At 30.0% G+C, this 17,136-nt stretch overlaps 1 protein-coding gene across 3 annotated transcripts in view; it reads left to right on the top strand.

The window, feature by feature from the left end:
- Window positions 1-17,136, top strand: part of ndrg1a (N-myc downstream regulated 1a) — a 32,226-nt gene that overhangs the window by 12,950 nt on the left and 2,140 nt on the right. For 2 of the 3 annotated variants that reach the window (XM_061931431.2, XM_061931430.2), the window contains exons 4-15: window positions 6,159-6,264; window positions 6,449-6,569; window positions 8,282-8,344; window positions 8,453-8,513; window positions 12,386-12,472; window positions 12,646-12,702; window positions 12,776-12,879; window positions 12,956-13,012; window positions 14,867-14,918; window positions 15,020-15,067; window positions 15,295-15,330; window positions 15,463-15,514. In XM_061931431.2, coding sequence (XP_061787415.1) covers window positions 6,159-6,264; window positions 6,449-6,569; window positions 8,282-8,344; window positions 8,453-8,513; window positions 12,386-12,472; window positions 12,646-12,702; window positions 12,776-12,879; window positions 12,956-13,012; window positions 14,867-14,918; window positions 15,020-15,067; window positions 15,295-15,330; window positions 15,463-15,514 — 844 coding nt within the window. Of the gene's footprint in view, window positions 1-1,618; window positions 1,750-6,158; window positions 6,265-6,448; window positions 6,570-8,281; window positions 8,345-8,452; window positions 8,514-12,385; window positions 12,473-12,645; window positions 12,703-12,775; window positions 12,880-12,955; window positions 13,013-14,866; window positions 14,919-15,019; window positions 15,068-15,294; window positions 15,331-15,462; window positions 15,515-17,136 lie in introns of those variants that run through there. The other variant, XM_061931432.1, reaches the window with a different exon arrangement.

The raw sequence follows: 17,136 nt of genomic DNA on the forward strand, positions 1-17,136 counted from the left end.
ACTCCACATTTGCGATCTTCACCAAGACGTCACTCTTGGTCACTTGATTGACATTCACGGCACCCGAGGGTCTTGTGAGATGTCGCTGGCTGCTGCCAGATCATTATTAAGAAAAAACGACCGACAGGAAGGCGATATACACTTTTTATTTCAACCGTACCTCCCGTCAAAAATTCTAAAGACCGACTGCACAGTTCCTGTCTTCACAATAAAAGCCCTGCTTCATCCTGCCTGCGTTAACAAAATAAGAGTCTCAGAAAGCTGGCGTACACAAGCTTTAACTTGTTAACATCTCTTTTTCATAAATATAAATGATGTATAAGGATTATGGAGGCCCTGCACTGCAAAAAGTGAAATCTAAGTAAGATGAAATATCTCAAATAAGGGCGATATTTGCTTATTTTTTGTCTGATAAGATCATTCTTCTCACTAAGCAGATTTTATGTTAGAGTGTTTTACTTGTTTTAAGGGTTTTGCTCCTAAATGATCTCAGTAAGATATTACAGCTTAAAACGGATGACGGCCAAATGGACTTTGCTGTTTTATTTTCAATGAAACAATAGAAAATACGTACTCATATAGTAGTACAGTTGTTATTAGTGAGAATATACTTATTTTAAGGTATTTTTGGGTTCATTGAGGTTAGCTAATTTTACTTGTTTTGGAAAGTCTTGACAAGCCAAATTTGTTTGTTCTATTGGCAGATAATTTTGCTTAGTTCAAGTAAAATACCCCTCATTTTTGTATATTTTTTTTCTTGTTTTTGAACACTTGACTTTTTGCAGTGTGCAGAAATTATTTTGTAACCTTGGCCTGGTCTGTGCCTTGCCAGAATTCCGTCTGAGTTCCTTGGGCAGTTCCTTCGACCTCCATGATTTTCCATTAGTTGGTTAGCTAATGAGAGCTTTTTGTACAAGTGAGGATTCACTACCTTATCTTTTTGAAGATGAGTATACGGAGGACGAACTACTGCTTCTAGAAGCGAGCGTCAAGGAAGGGTGAGACGGTGGAGCAGACAGACGCTGAGAGAATAAAGTGGAAGTGACTAACGCTGTAAATGTGGAACTTGACCCAAGCTATTTAGACAGAAATGGAGTGTTTACCCAAATAACTTTGCAGACAGACACTAAATTGGCACTAGAGTGTGAATGTAAGTGTGAATATTGTCTGTCTATCTGTGTTGGCCCTGTGATGAGGTGGCGACTTGTCCAGGGTGTACACCGCCTTCCGTCCGAATGCAGCTGAGATAGGCTCCAGAAAATGGATGGATGGGCTATATATGAATGAGGTAGATCACCTCCACTTGGTCATTTAAAAAGTGGCCTGCAGAATAAGTGTGGGCACCCGTGATCTACTGAAGCCCACCTTCAGTCTGACAAAAAGCCCCAAAAAAAAGAAGGTCGCACCTTGCCAAGCACATTCCACACCTGAGTCAACACAAGTGGGCCGTTTATGGAATGTCAACCGCAGCGGCACGTTTTTGCCCGGAGACTATTCTGCTGCAGACCCTCCAGCCTGATCCAATTTAGGGATCTCTCCATCTGGAATTAGCTTGTTTTGACCAGGCTGCAAAGCATCATGGGAGGTCAGCGGCTTAGGCCAGGTCTATAAAGGCGCCGGGCGCCGACAGCAGGAGCATTTCGGACCCTCACGACTTTACAGTCAGTTTTTTTTTTCATTTTGACCCCCGCAATCATGGTCCTGGAGGATTCCGACGTGGAGATGATAGTGGCCGAGATCGAAGTTGCCGTGAGTCACTTTCAGGGATTTATTTACTGGTGGATTTTTGTAATCAGAGTTTCGGTATTCACTGGGAGAACGTCGGTTACAGTCGCTACGCAGAAGTACTTGAGGAAGTAGAAAATAACAGTTGGCGCGCTAATTACGGGCGTTGATTATCATTATTTGTCACTGAAAAAGCACGCATGTGCAGTTTTCTGATTTTACATCCAAGGGTAAAACAATGTAAACATTTGGAGAAACATTTATTATTTGTATTATTTTTTACTTTCATTTATTTTATTCTCACAGCTTTTTTTTAGTCTTTTTTTTTTTTTTACAATTTATTTATTTTACCAACATTTGTTTTTTTTTAAGTATTTAAAAAAAATGGTGTTAAGTTAAATTATTTTAAAAAGAAAACAATTATTAAATACACTTTTTATTTCGATATTTCTCCCAAAAATAAGTACATTTACTAAATTAAACTGTTTGAACAAATGAGGAAGTAGAAAATAACAGTTAGCCAGCTAATTACGGGCGTTAATTATCGTTATTTGTCACTGAAAAAGCACGCATGTCCAGTTTTCTGATTATACATCCAAGTGTAAAACAATGTAAACATTTGGAGAAACATTCATTATTAGTATTATTTTTTACTTTCATTTATTTTATTCTCACAGGTTTTTTTGTGTGTTTTTTTTTACAATTAATTTATTTATTTTACCGACATTTTTTTTAAGTATTTAAAAAAAAAATGGGGTTAAGTTAAATAATTTTAAAAAGAAAACAATTATGAAATACACTTTTTATTTCGATATTTCTCCAAAAAAATAACTACATTTACTGAATTAATCTGTTTGAACAAATGAGGACGTAGGAAATAACAGTTGGCGCGCTAATTACAGGCGTTAATTATCGTTATTTGTCACTGAAAAAGCACGCATGTGCAGTTTTCTGATTTTACATCCAAGGGTAAAACAATGTAAACATTTGGAGAAACATTTATTATTTGTATTAATTTTTACTTTCATTTATTTTATTCGCACAGCTTTTTTTTTTTTTTTTTTTTTTTTTACAATTTATTTATTTATTTTACCGACATTTGTTTTTTTAAGTATTTAAAAAAAATGGTGTTAAGTTAAATTATTTTAAAAAGAAAACAATTATTAAATACACTTTTTATTTCGATATTTCTCCCAAAAATAAGTACATTTACTAAATTAAACTGTTTGAACAAATGAGGAAGTAGAAAATAACAGTTAGCCAGCTAATTACGGGCGTTAATTATTGTTATTTGTCACTGAAAAAGCACGCATGTGCAGTTTTCTGATTTTACATCCAAGGGTAAAACAATGTAAACATTTGGAGAAACATTTATTATTTGTATTATTTTTTACTTTCATTTATTTTATTCTCACAGCTTTTTTTTATTCATATTTTGTTTTTACAATTTATTTATTTTACCGACATTTGTTTTTTTTAAGTATTTTTGAAAAAAATGGTGTTAAGTTAAATTATTTAAAAAAAACAAAAACAATTATAAAATACCCTTTTTATTTCGATATTTCTCCAAAAAATAACTACATTTACTAAATTAATCTGTTTGAACGAATGAGGACGTAGGAAATAACAGTTAGCCACCTAATTACGGGCGTTAATTATCGTTATTTGTCACTGAAAAAGCACGCATGTTCAGTTTTCTGATTTTACATCCAAGGGTAAAACAATGTAAACATTTGGAAAAAAAAAATTCTTTGTATTATTTTTTACTTTCATTTATTTTATTCTCAGTTTTTTTTTTTTTATAATTTATTTATTTATTTTACCGACATTTGTTTTTTTTAAGTATTTAAAAAAAATGGTGTTAAGTTAAATTATTTTAAAAAGAAAACAATTATGAAATACACTTTATTTCGATATTTCTCCAAAAAATAACTACATTTACTAAATTAAACTGTTTGAACAAATGAGGACGTAGGAAATAACAGTTAGCCAGCTAATTACGGGTGTTTATTATCGTTATTTGTTGTGGCGTTTGTTCACTGAAAAAGCATGCATGTCCAGTTTTCTGATTTTACATCCAAGGGTAAAACAATGTAAACATTTGGGAAAAAAAATATTATTTGTATTATTTTTTTACTTTCATTTATTTTATTCTCAGTTTTTTTTTTTTTTTACAATTTATTTATTTATTTTACCGACATTTGTTTTTTTTAAAGTATTTTTAAAAAATGGTGTTAAGTTAAATTATTTTAAAAAGAAAACAATTATGAAATACACTTTTTATTTCGATATTTCTCCAAAAAATAACTACATTTACTAAATTAAACTGTTTGAACAAATGAGGACGTAGGAAATAACAGTTAGCCAGCTAATTACAGGCGTTAATTATCGTTATTTGTTGTGGTGTTTGTTCACTGAAAAAGCACGCACGTTCAGTTTTCTGATTTTACTTCCAGGGATAGAAAATGTTTAAGATTTGGAGAAAAATGTATTATTTGTATTATTTCCTTTTTTTTTTTTTACAATTGATTAATTTAGTTTTGTTTTAAAGTACCAACATGTGTTTTCTTGTATTAATTATTTTTAATTTAATTATCATTATTTGCACGCATATCCAGTTTTTTTGGTTTTACATCCAAAGATTAAAAAAAATTATATTTGGAGAAAAATGTATTATTTGTATTTTTGTTGTTGTTTTACATTTATATATATTTTTTGGGTTTAAAGTACCAACATTTGTTTTCTTCTATTAATGTTTTTTAACATTGTGTTTTAAGTTAAATTATTTAAAAAAAGAAAAAAGAAATTAAATACACTTATTTCTAAAATTCTCCAAAACATATACTACATTTACTAAAGCAAACCGTTTCAACAAATGAGGAATTTGGAAATAACAGTTGGCCCACTAATTAAACGTTAATTATTGTTATTTGCACACATGTCCAGTTTTCTGATTTTGCATCCAAGGATAATAAAAAAGATTTGGAGAAATATTTATTAATAGTATAATTTTTTTGTTTAATTTATTTTATTCCCATACATTTCTTCTTTTTTTTTAAATGTATTTATTTATTTATTTTATTTATTTGTTTTCTTGTATTAATTATTTTTAATTTAATTTAATTATCGTTATTTGCAATTCTGGTTTTACATCCAAGGATAAAATTTATTTAAGATTTGGAGAACATTTTATTTTTATTTTTTTTACATTTATTTTTGGTTTAAAGTACCAACATTTGTTTTCTTGTATTAATTATTTTTTAACAACGTGTTTTAAGTCAAATTATTTTAAAAATAAAAATAAAATTAAACTCTTATTTCTAAAATTATCCAAAAAATGAACTACATTTACTAAACTAAACCGTTTCAACAAATGAGGGTGTTGGAAATAACAGTTTGCCTGCTAATTAAACATTAATTATCGTTAGTTGCACGAATGTCCAGTTTTCTGATTTTTTTTTTACAACTAAGGATAAAAACATTTTAAGATTTGGAGAAAAATGTATTGTTTTAATTTTTTTTTTTTTTTTACAATTTATTCATGTATTTTTGTTTAAAGTACCAACATTTGTTTTCATGTATTAACTATTTTTTTAAATGGTGTTTTAAGTTAAATTATTTTAAAAAGAGAAAATATATCAAATACACTTTTTATTTAAAAAATTCCCCCTAAAATTACCTACATTTATTAAATTAAACCGTTTCAACAAATTAGGAAGTTGGAAATAACAGTTTGCCTGCTAATTAAACGTTAATTATTGTTATTTGCGCGCATGTCCAGTTTTCTGGTGTTACATCCAAGGATCAAGAAAATCAACACATTTGGAGAAACACACTATTCATTGTATGAATATTATTTGTATTATTATTATTTTTTTGGGGGGGGGGTTAAAGCACCAACTTTTTTTTCTTAAATTTATTTAAAGTATTTTTACTTTGTATTTTAAATTAAATAATAAAACATATTAAATACACATTTCTATAAATGTTTAACTACATTTCTTAAAATAAACCAATTCAACATTTGTGGAAATTGGAAATAACATTTTATTACATTTTTTACTTGTGCATTTTTTACAATTCATTTGTTTTATTACATTTATTTAAAAGTATTTTAAACATGTATTGCGACGTATTTAATAAAAATTAAAAAAAGATTAAATACACATTTTATTCTTATGATTTTTCTAAAAAATTACTACATTAACTAACTAATTCAATTCTATATTACCGTAAAATGCTACAAATAAAAACTAATTGTATACGTAAATAATAGAAAATTGAATTAACAAAAAATATATACCAATCCAAAATTAGCATTATAATTTTATTGTATTCATAATTTGGCTATGTTTGATCAAAATCTGAATAAACATTAAAAAAGCAGTGAAAGATGTTTTTCAGTAAAAAAGAGTGTGATTGTGTGTGTGCAGGAGCACGATGTGGAGACCCCCTATGGAAGACTCCACTGTACGATGAAGGGGGTGCCCAAGGGGGAGCGACCCGTCATCCTCACCTTCCATGACATTGGACTGAACTGTAAGCCCTGCCCACTTTCCCCCTCAAATTGCCTACAGCTTGTGTTGTATCGCAGTTTCCATGACAACTCCTGTATGTATAGCTGATTGTGACTATGCACCTGTACCTGTGCCTATACGAGGTCATCTGTCGCTAGCCAACGCCTCTCCTCTTCCTCTTCTTCATCCTCTTCCTCTTCCTCTAGACAAAACTTGCTGGGACTCACTCTTCACCCATGAGGACATGACCGAGATCCTGCATCACTTTGCCGTGTGTCACGTGGACGCCCTCGGGCAGCACGAGGGAGCTAACACCTTTTCCACTGGGTGAGCCACACACACTCACACACACACACACACACACACACACACACACACACACACACACACACACACACACACACACACACACACACACGTGTTTGTGACTTTTGAAGCAGCAGGTAGATCAGCGTGGATGTTCTTTAAGTCGACCTGTTTTGTTGTTTGTACAAGTGGGGTGCCTTTTAATACTTTTGTTTATTTCAGAAAAATTAAATTCTATTTCTAAAATAAAATCTTAATTTTCAACATTTTATTAAATTATTTTGTTTCACGTTTCTACAATTAATTAATTATTAGTACATTGCCCGAAAATATGTTCATTTGCCATTTGTCATCCCAGACAGGTGATATTTTGTTTAGTTAAGAAAAAATAAACAATATTTCTAAAATTAAAATCTTAATTTACAATATTTATTCGATTTTTGCATTTTAAGTTTCTTAAAAAAATTATTCGTACATTGTACAAAATTGTTTTCATTAGCTGTTTCTTATCCCAGATAGGAGATACACCTTTTACTATTTTATTCATTCTGAAAAAATAAGTTGTACCGGTATTTCTAAAATTAAAATCTAAATTTACAATATTTTATTAGATTTTTTATATTTTATGTGTCTTTAATTAATTTATTGTTAGTGCATTGCACAAAAATGTGTTCATTTGCTGTTTTCCATCCAAGATACGAGATACACCTTTTACTATTTTATTTTTAATTCAGAAAGAATACGCTGCATTTGTAAAATTTAAAATTGTAATTGTAATTGTAAGTGTCTTTCATTAAGTCATCATCAGTACATGTGCTAATATCCTGTTTTCCCTCGTAGATACGAGATGTGCCTTTTGCTATTTTTGTTTAATTCAAAAGAAATAAGTTGTATTTTTAAAATCAAAATCAAAATTTTCACAAGTTTATTCAATTTTTTTAATTCAACATTTCTTCAAGTAATTAATCATAAGTACATTGCACAAAAATGTGTTCATTTCCTTTTTTCCATCCCAGATACGAGGTATGCCTTTTGATATTTTTGTTTAAGTCTGAAAAAATAAGTTATTTTTCTAAAATTAAAATCTAAATTAACAATATTTTATTGGACTTTTTTTATTTTAAATGTCTTCAAGTAATTAATCACAAGTACATTTGCATTTTCTTTTTTCCATCCCAGGTGTGAGATATGCCTTTTACTATTTTTGTTTGATTCTGAAATAATAAGATGTATTTTTAAAATTAAAATCTTAATTTACAAAATGTTATTAGATATTTTTTTATTTTATGTGTCTTTAATTAATTTATTGTTAGTACATTGCACAAAAATGTGTTAATTTCCTGTTTTCCATCCCAGATACGAGATATGCCTTTTACTATTTTTGTTTGATTCAGAAAAAATAAGTTGTATTTCTAAAATAAAAATCTAAATTTACAATATTTTATTGGATTTTTTTCATTTTAAATTTCTTCAAGTAATCAATCATAAGTACATTGATAAAGTATTTCTGATTCTGATTGCAAAAAAATGTGTTCATTTCCTGTTTTCCATCCCAGATACGAGATATGCCTTTTACTATTTTTGTTTAATTCTGAAAAAATAAGTTGTCTTTTTAAAATTAACATCTAAATTTACAATATTTTATTGGATTTTTTTCATTTAAAATTTCTTCAAGTAATTAATCATAAGTACATTGCATAAAAATGTGTTAATTTCTTTTTTTCCCATCCCAGATACGAGTACCCGTCCATGGATGAGCTCTCCGAGACGCTCCCGCTGGTCCTCAAGCATTTTGGGTACGAGAAAAAGTTGCCCGTTCTCAAATGGCCGCCTCGTCACGTTCTAGTGGAAGATTGTTGTTCCAACCTGTTCTAACAGCTTCCATGTCTGTTTGTGTGACACAGGCTGAAGAGCGTTATTGGATTAGGAATGGGAGCCGGAGCCTACATGCTGACCAGATTCGCTGTAAGCCGAGCTCCTCCTTCTTCCTTCCTCTCAGTCAGTCAGGTTTAATAATCAGTTGCTTGCAATCAGGATTGGAAACTCAGATTTTCCCGCTTTTTGCAGAGTTTAGCGACACTACTCCTTTTCCCCCCGAACGTTTGGTGCTGTACTTAATTTTCTTGCTAATATATATATTTTTATTTTTAAATTAATTACAATAAATTACAAGTATTTTTTTTTTTTTTTAGATACAATTATTGAAAGGTTTTTGTTTTTTTTAGGAAATGTATTTTAAGTCAACTCAGGAATATAAAGCATTTATATTCCTAAATAATTTTTATTTTTATTTCGTTTTTTTTAACGTCCAGAAAAAATGACTAAAGCTATAACTAATGTGTTGTCGGTTGTTTTTTAAATTAATATTTTTTAATAAAATATTTATATATTAATTAAATACATGTATATTAAGATATAATACAAACTATATTTATTACATGATTTTTTTATTTTTTTATTAAAAATTGGTGTTTGTCGTCAATGTTTTATTAATTAGTTGTCCCGATTTAAGTTATTCACGTCACGGTTTTTTTAGGAAATGTATTTTAAGTCAACTCGGGAATATAAAGCATTTATATTCCTAAATAATTTTTATTTTTATTGTTTGTTTTTTTAAAAGTCCAGTAAAAATTAATAAAGCTATAATTAATGTGTTGTCGGGTGTGTTAGATTTTTTTTAAATGAATGTTTTTTAATAAAATATTTATATGAATATTTAAATATAATACAAACTATATTTATAACATGATTTTAAAAAAATACAATAAAAATTGGTGTTTGGCGTCAATGTATTATTAATTAGTTGTCCCGATTTAACTTATTCACGTCACGTTTTTTTTAGGAAATGTATTTTAAGTTAACTCAGGAATATAACGCATTTATATTCCTAAATTTTTTTTTTTTTTTTTTAAAGTCCAGTACAAATTACTAAAGCTATAATTAATGTGTTGTCGGGTGTTTTTGATTTTTTTTTAAATTAATGTTTTTTAATAAAATATTTCTATTAATTAAATACATGTATATTTAAATATAATACACACCATATTCAAATTATATTTTTTTCTTAAATAAAAAAAAATTGGTGTTTGGCGTCAATGTATTATTAATTAGTTGTCCCGATTTAACCTATTCACGTCCGATACAATACCAATATCATTGGCCAATACCGATATTGATCCAATACGATATCAGCAGTAATCAAACGTACTTGTAATATTTAGAGGTGTGGAATGTTAGAAAAGGTTTAATTAAGTCAAACAGAACAATTAAACTACTAACCTATTCAATATCAACCCTCTTTAATGGACTTATGTTGTCTTTACGTTGAAAGTGGGGTGTTACTTTCTCTTTGGCGACACCTAGTGGCCACAATAACTTTTGAAGTTAAGCTCGTGATGCAGTAAATTCAATGATGCAGCCACGCTTGTTACTGGATACTTTCTAATATGCCTTGACTTTGTATGTGTAATTAATATGCAACTATACTATGTGTTTTATTGACAAATGTGCTGTTTTACACTGCAATATTGTTCAACTATTATTACATGTTGTCCAGCTTATGCGCTATTGTGTGCTGAGCTGTTGCGTAGCTGCTAACTCATTTTAGCCTGTAGCCTCGCACGTTTACGTTTATTGTAAAGGACTTGACTAGAATACAAGAAAAGGCCAACCTGGTGTGCTGCGCCGATACTTGCTTTTTGCGGACCAATATCCAATATCAACACCGTATGAAGACTGTTGTTACTATTATTTATGTCTTATATGCTTTCCAACCAACTAAGCTAAAAAAAATGATCTGAAAGTTGAATTGTATCACTATAAACCGTCACTGGATCAACAGTAGTTTTTTTTTGTCGGTTACGTCAAATTTGCCCCTTGTTGCTAGGCAGGATTTTTGGGCCAACACAATTGTTCAATCATTATTACATATGTCTAGCTTATGTGCTATTGTGTGCTTAGCTGTTGCATAGCTGCTAGCTCACTTTTAGCCTGTGGCCTGGTACGTTTACCTTTTTGTAAAGGACTTGACTAGAATACAAGAAAAGGCCAACCTGGTGTGCTGCGCCGATACTTGTTTTTTTGCGGACCGATATCCAATATCAATAAGTTGTATTTCTAAAATTAAAAATGTAAATGTACAATATTTTATTAGATTTTTTATATTTTATGTGTCTTTAATTAATTTATTGTTAGTGCATTACACAAAAATGTGTTAATTTCCTGTTTTCCATCCAAGATACGAGATACACCTTTTACTATTTTTTTTAATTCTGAAAAAAATAAGTTGTATTTCTAAAATTAAAAATGTAAATGTACAATATTTTATTAGATTTTTTATATTTTATGTGTCTTTAATTAATTTATTGTTAGTGCATTGCACAAAAATGTGTTAATTTCCTGTTTTCCATCCAAGATACGAGATACAACTTTTACTATTTTTTTTAATTCTGATAAAAACAAGTTGTATTTCTAAAATTAAAATCTAAATTGATGATATTTTATTAGATTTTTTATATTTTATGTGTCTTTAATTAATTTATTATTAGTGCATTGCACAAAAATGTTTTCATTTGCTGTTTCCTATCCCAGATAGGAGATACACCTTTTACTATTTGTTTTAATTCTGAAAAAAATAAGTTGTATTTCTAAAATTAAAAATGTAAATGTACAATATTTTATTTTATTTTTTATATTTTATGTGTCTTAAATTAATTTATTGTTAGTGCATTGCACAAAAATGTGTTAATTTCCTGTTTTCCATCAAAGATACGAGATACACCTTTTACTATTTTTTTTAATTCTGAAAAAAATAAGTTGTATTTCTAAAATTAAAAATGTAAATGGACAATATTTTATTAGATTTTTTATATTTTATATGTCTTTAATTAATTTATTTGTTAGTGCATTGCACAAAAATTTGTTAATTTCCTGTTTTCCATCAAAGATACGAGATACACCTTTTACTATTTTTTTTAATTCTGAAAAAAACAAGTTGTATTTCTAAAATTAAAATCTAAATGTACAATATTTTATTAGATTTTTTATATTTTATGTGTCTTTAATTAATTTATTGTTAGTGCATTGCACAAAAATGTGTTAATTTCCTGTTTTCCATCCAAGATACGAGATACATCTTTTACTATTGTTTTTAATTCTGAAAAAAATAAGTTGTATTTCTAAAATTAAAAATGTAAATGTACATTATTTTATTAGATTTTTTATATTTTATGTGTCTTTAATTAATCTATTGTTAGTGCATTGCACAAAAATGTGTTAATTTCCTGTTTTCCATCCAAGATACGAGATACATCTTTTACTATTTTTTTTAATTCTGAAAAAAACAAGTTGTATTTCTAAAATTAAACTCTAAATGTACAATATTTTATTAGATTTTTTTATATTTTAAGTGTCTTTCATTAATTCATTATCAGTACATAGCACAAAAATGTGTTCATTTCCTGTTATCCCTCGTAGATACGAGATGTGCCTTTTGGTATTTTTATTTAATTCAAAAGAAATAAGTTGTATTTCTAAAATTAAAATCAAAATTTTCACAAGTTTATTCGATTTTTTTTATTCAACATTTCTTCAAGTGATTAATCATAAGTACATTTCACAAAAATGTGTTAATTTCCTTTTTTCCATCCCAGATACGAGAGGTATGCCTTTTGCTATTTTTGTTTAAGTCTGAAAAATTAAGTTGTATTTCTAAAATTAAAATCTGCTCGAGAGTTCCCGGAAATGACTCGGGGAGGAAAAAGAGGACCGAATGTACTATTAGGATGACTCTGATGTAATCTTATCTAATGTAATCAATGTTACGTGTTGTGTCCCAGCTTGATTACCCGCAGATGGTGGAGGGTCTGTTGCTCATCAACATCAACCCTTGTGCCGAGGGCTGGATGGACTGGGCTGCACACAAGGTATGGTACACACACACACACACACACACACACACACACACACACACACACACACACACACACACACACACACACACACACACACACACACACGCACACAAATATCACGTTGTGTGCCACAGTGTCCGCAAACTTTCGACAAGAATATGGCTAAACGTAGCATCTGATTCCAGATCAGCGGCTGGACCCACGCCCTGCCCGACCTGGTCATCAGCCACCTCTTTGGCAAGGTACGCCTCTCTTTGACCCCCCCCGTTTCTGTTTTCCTGCTCGCGAGCCTGACGGCGCTAACTGTGGCGGCAGGAGGAGATCCACCACAACCAGGACATGGTCGCCACGTACCGCCACCACGTCATGAAGGACATGAACCAGTTCAACCTGCAGCTCTTCATCAAGTCCTACGAGAGGTCCGCCTGCCGGCCCGACAATTCCTAAAAGGCGGGACGATTAAATGTTGGTTGTTTTTTTTGTGTGTCTTTAAAGTCGGAGGGACTTGGAAATCGAGCGGCCCATTCCAGGCAGCAACGTCAGAACCCTCAAGTACGTCCAACCAGATTATTTTTTCACTTAACCAACATAATTTTCTTGCTAATATATATATATATTTTTATTTTTAAATTAATCCCAAAAAATGACAAGTTTTTTTTTCATTTTTTAGATAAAATTATTGAAAGTTTTTTTTTTATTTTTAGGAAATGTATTTTAAGTCAACTCAGGAATATGAAGCATTTATATTCCTAAATAATTATTATTTTAATTTTTTTTTAAATTCCAGTAAAAAATTACTAAAGCTATAATTAATGTGTTGTCGGGTTTTTTATGATTTAAAAAAAAAAATTCATGTTTTTTTTAATAAAATATTTATATATTAATTAAATACATGTATATTTAAATATAATACAAACTATATTTATAACATGATTTTTTTTTTTAATAATTAAAAATTGGTGTTTGGCGTCAATGTATTATTAATTAGTTGTCCCAATTTAACTTATTCACGTCCCGTTTTTTTTTAGGAAGTGTATTTTAAGTCAACTCAGGAATATAAAGCATTTATATTCCTAAATAATTTTTATTTTTATTTTTATTTTTTTTAAATCCAGAAAAAAATTACTAAAGCTATAATTAATGTGTTGTCGTTTTTTTTGTTTTTGTTTTTTTTAAATTAATGTTTTTTAATAAAATATTTATATATTAATTAAATACATGTGTATTTAAATATAATACAAACTATATTTATAACATGATTTTTTTTTTTAATAATTAAAAATTGGTGTTTGGCGTCAATGTATTATTAATTAGTTGTCCAAATGTAACTTATTCACGTCAAGTTTTTTTTAGGAAATGTATTTTAAGTCAACTCAGGAATATAAAGTATTTATATTCCTAAATAATTTTAATTGTAATTTTTTTTTTTTTTAAAGTCCAGTAAAAAATTACTAAAGCTATAATTAATGTGTTGTCGTTTTTTTTTTGGTTTTTTTTTTAATTAATGTTTTTTAATAAAATATTTATATATTAATTAAATACATGTATATTTAAATATAATACAAACTATATTTATTATAACGTGATTTTTTTTTAAATAATTAAAAATTGGTGTTTGGCGTCAATGTATTAATAATTAGTTGTCCAAATGTAACTTATTCACGTCACGTTTTTTTAGGAAATGTATTTTAAGTCAACTCAGGAATATAAAGTATTTATATTCCTAAATAATTTTAATTTAATTTTAATTTAATTTTTTTTAAAAGACCAGTAAAAAATTACTAAAGCTATAATTAATGTGTTGTCGTTTTTTTGGGGATTTAAAAAAAAAAATTAATGTTTTTTAATAAAATATTTATATATTAATTAAATACATGTATATTTAAATATAATACAAACTATATTTATAACATGATTTTTTTTTTTAAATAATTAAAAATTGGTGTTTGGCGTCAATGTATTTATTGATTAGTTGTCCCAATTCAACTTATTCACGTCCCGTTTTTTTTAGGAAATGTATTTTAAGTCAACTCAGGAATATAAAGCATATAAATTATTTTTTTTAATTTTTTTTAAATTTACGTCCAACCAGATTATTTTTCACTTTTTTCGCTTCCCTGCCCATATATGGGCAAATCCAGCGCATGCTTTTTTTCAATTTCAAAACCATTAGGCCTCGCCTCAATTTTGGTGACCGTTAAAGGCCCCGGGGACCCATAAGGGTCTCAGTCATTAACGTGTTAAAAATAAGTCATTTATTTATTTAGTTATTTTAATTTTTTGTTTGTAATTGGTTTTTAATCTTCATTATTTACTTCAAGTTATTACAATATGTATATATGTACATATATATTTTTTTTAAATACATTTTGGCCAATTGTTGACCCCTTTCACCTTTGACCGCAGGTGCCCCAGCCTGCTGGTAGTGGGCGACAACTCTCCCGCTGTGGACGCCGTGGTGAGTAAAGACGCTTTTGCCTCATAATGGACCAATGGAAACGTGGGCGGGGTCCAAACGCACGGTGCGGGCGTTCCTAATGGAGTGTCTTATTTGCGCAGGTGGAGTGCAACACCAAACTGGACCCCACAAAAACCACGCTGCTCAAGGTGAGGCATGTATTTGTCCCGATGGAAAGATGTAGTGACATATTAACCGGCGCTGACCTACTTAATGGCGATTAAACGTGCGGTCGAGCACGGCGGGGTGCGTAATGGTGCGTGGTCGCTGCGTGGAGCAGAATTAATAATATGCCCTTGTTTAATTATTAAAAAGTGTTTATGTACGTGATTTAACTTGATACATATGATTTAACTTCATATTTATTCCCCACCAGATGGCCGACTGTGGTGGCATGCCCCAGATTGACCAGGTGTGTAAACAACATAGACAAACATCATATTATAGAAGATAGGAGGTTATCTCTGTTGAGGTTTGGCGACCTCCTGTGGCCGTGCGGAGTACTGCGTCTCAAACTATTGTGTTTTTTTCCTCCCCTGTGCAGCCTGCCAAGCTGACTGAGGCGTTCAAGTACTTCATTCAGGGCATGGGATACAGTAAGTTCTGCTGCCCCCTTGTGGCGAGAAGGACACTAGCAGTGTGACGATTATGGCATGCGATATCACTCATTTTCTTTTCCATCGGATACCAAGTGAAATTAAGGCCGATATCGGCCACACCGCTACCTAAAGTGTCTGCTAACATTTGAAAAGTATTTTCAAATAACATATCTTATGTGGGCTATACCGAGGATGTCGTTGTGGCTTGTGCAGCCCTTTGAGACACTTGTGATTTAGGGCTATATAAATAAACATTGATTGATTGATTGATTGATCTATTAAAAAACAAAACAACAACAACAACAGTAAAACACTGGAATGGAATGAGAAAATGCTGACATTTTTATACTATTAAAAAAATATATATAAATTAAAAAAATATATATATATCAAAATGGCCGCCCCATTCTGGATTTTTCAGTATATTTTAGAAGCTTTCAGAAAAAAAAAGAAAAAAAAAAAGCTTAAAATACAAAGTTTTGTTAGTTAATTAAAAAATAAATCAATAACTAAGTTGTCAACTGATTGATTGGAAAACTGACGGCCACCATAATAACCACTGTAACTGAACATTAATATTTCTGGACAGGCGGAATTTTTGACACATTTCCACAATCATATTATTATCTTTTTTATGGGCCAGCCATTTTGTTAGCTTTTTAGCTAGTTCTACCCTAAAAGTCAAGATTTTTGATACTTGGCGCCATCTTGGAAGTATGTTAGCGTGTCTTATATTAGCATGCTAATGATTGATGCTAGCTTTTTAGCTAATACCATATGTTTCAACCTAAAAAACACGGTTTGTACTCAGTGCTGTCGAGCAAGTATGCTGGAATACTTGCGAGAACGTCAGCATGCCAAGGTTTTTTGCTAGCTTTTTAGCTACTTTTGTATGTTTGAACCTAAAAATCATGGTTTGATACTTGGCGCTATCTTGGAAGCATGCTAACGTCTCTTCTATTAGCATGCTAAGGTTTTTACCCTAAAAGTTATGGTTTTTGATACTTGGTGCCATCTTAAAAGTATGCTAAAGTCTCTTATATTAGTATGCAAATGATTTATGCTAGCTTTTTAGCTAATCGTGTATGTTTAAAAGTAAAAATCGTGTTGTTTTTAGCTACTTTTGTATGTTTGAACCTAAAAGTCAAGATTTTTGATACTTGGCTCCATCTTGGAAGTATGTTAGCATGTCTTATATTAGCATGCTAATGATTGATGCTAGCTTTTTAGCTAATACCATATGTTTCAACCTAAAAAACACGGTTTGTACTCAGTGCTGTCGAGCAAGTATGCTGGAATACTTGTGAGATCGTTAGCATCCTGAGGTTTTTGCTAGCTTCTTAAGCTAATGTTGTATGTTTTACCCTAAAAGTCATGGTTTGATACTTGGCACTATCTTGGAAGCATGCTAACGTTTCTTATATTAGCGTGCTAACATTTTATGCTAGCTTTTTAGCTAATTTTGTAAGTTTTAACCTAAAAATCATGGTTTGATACTTGGCGTTATCTTGGAAGCATGCTAGCGTCTCTTATATTAGCATGCTAACATTTTATGCTAGCTTTTTAGCTAATTTTGTATTTTTTATCATAAAAGTCATGGTTTTTGATACTTTGTGCCA

Source organism: Nerophis lumbriciformis, linkage group LG37 (assembly GCF_033978685.3).
Source record: "Nerophis lumbriciformis linkage group LG37, RoL_Nlum_v2.1, whole genome shotgun sequence".
Taxonomy (NCBI): Eukaryota; Metazoa; Chordata; class Actinopteri; order Syngnathiformes; family Syngnathidae; genus Nerophis; species Nerophis lumbriciformis.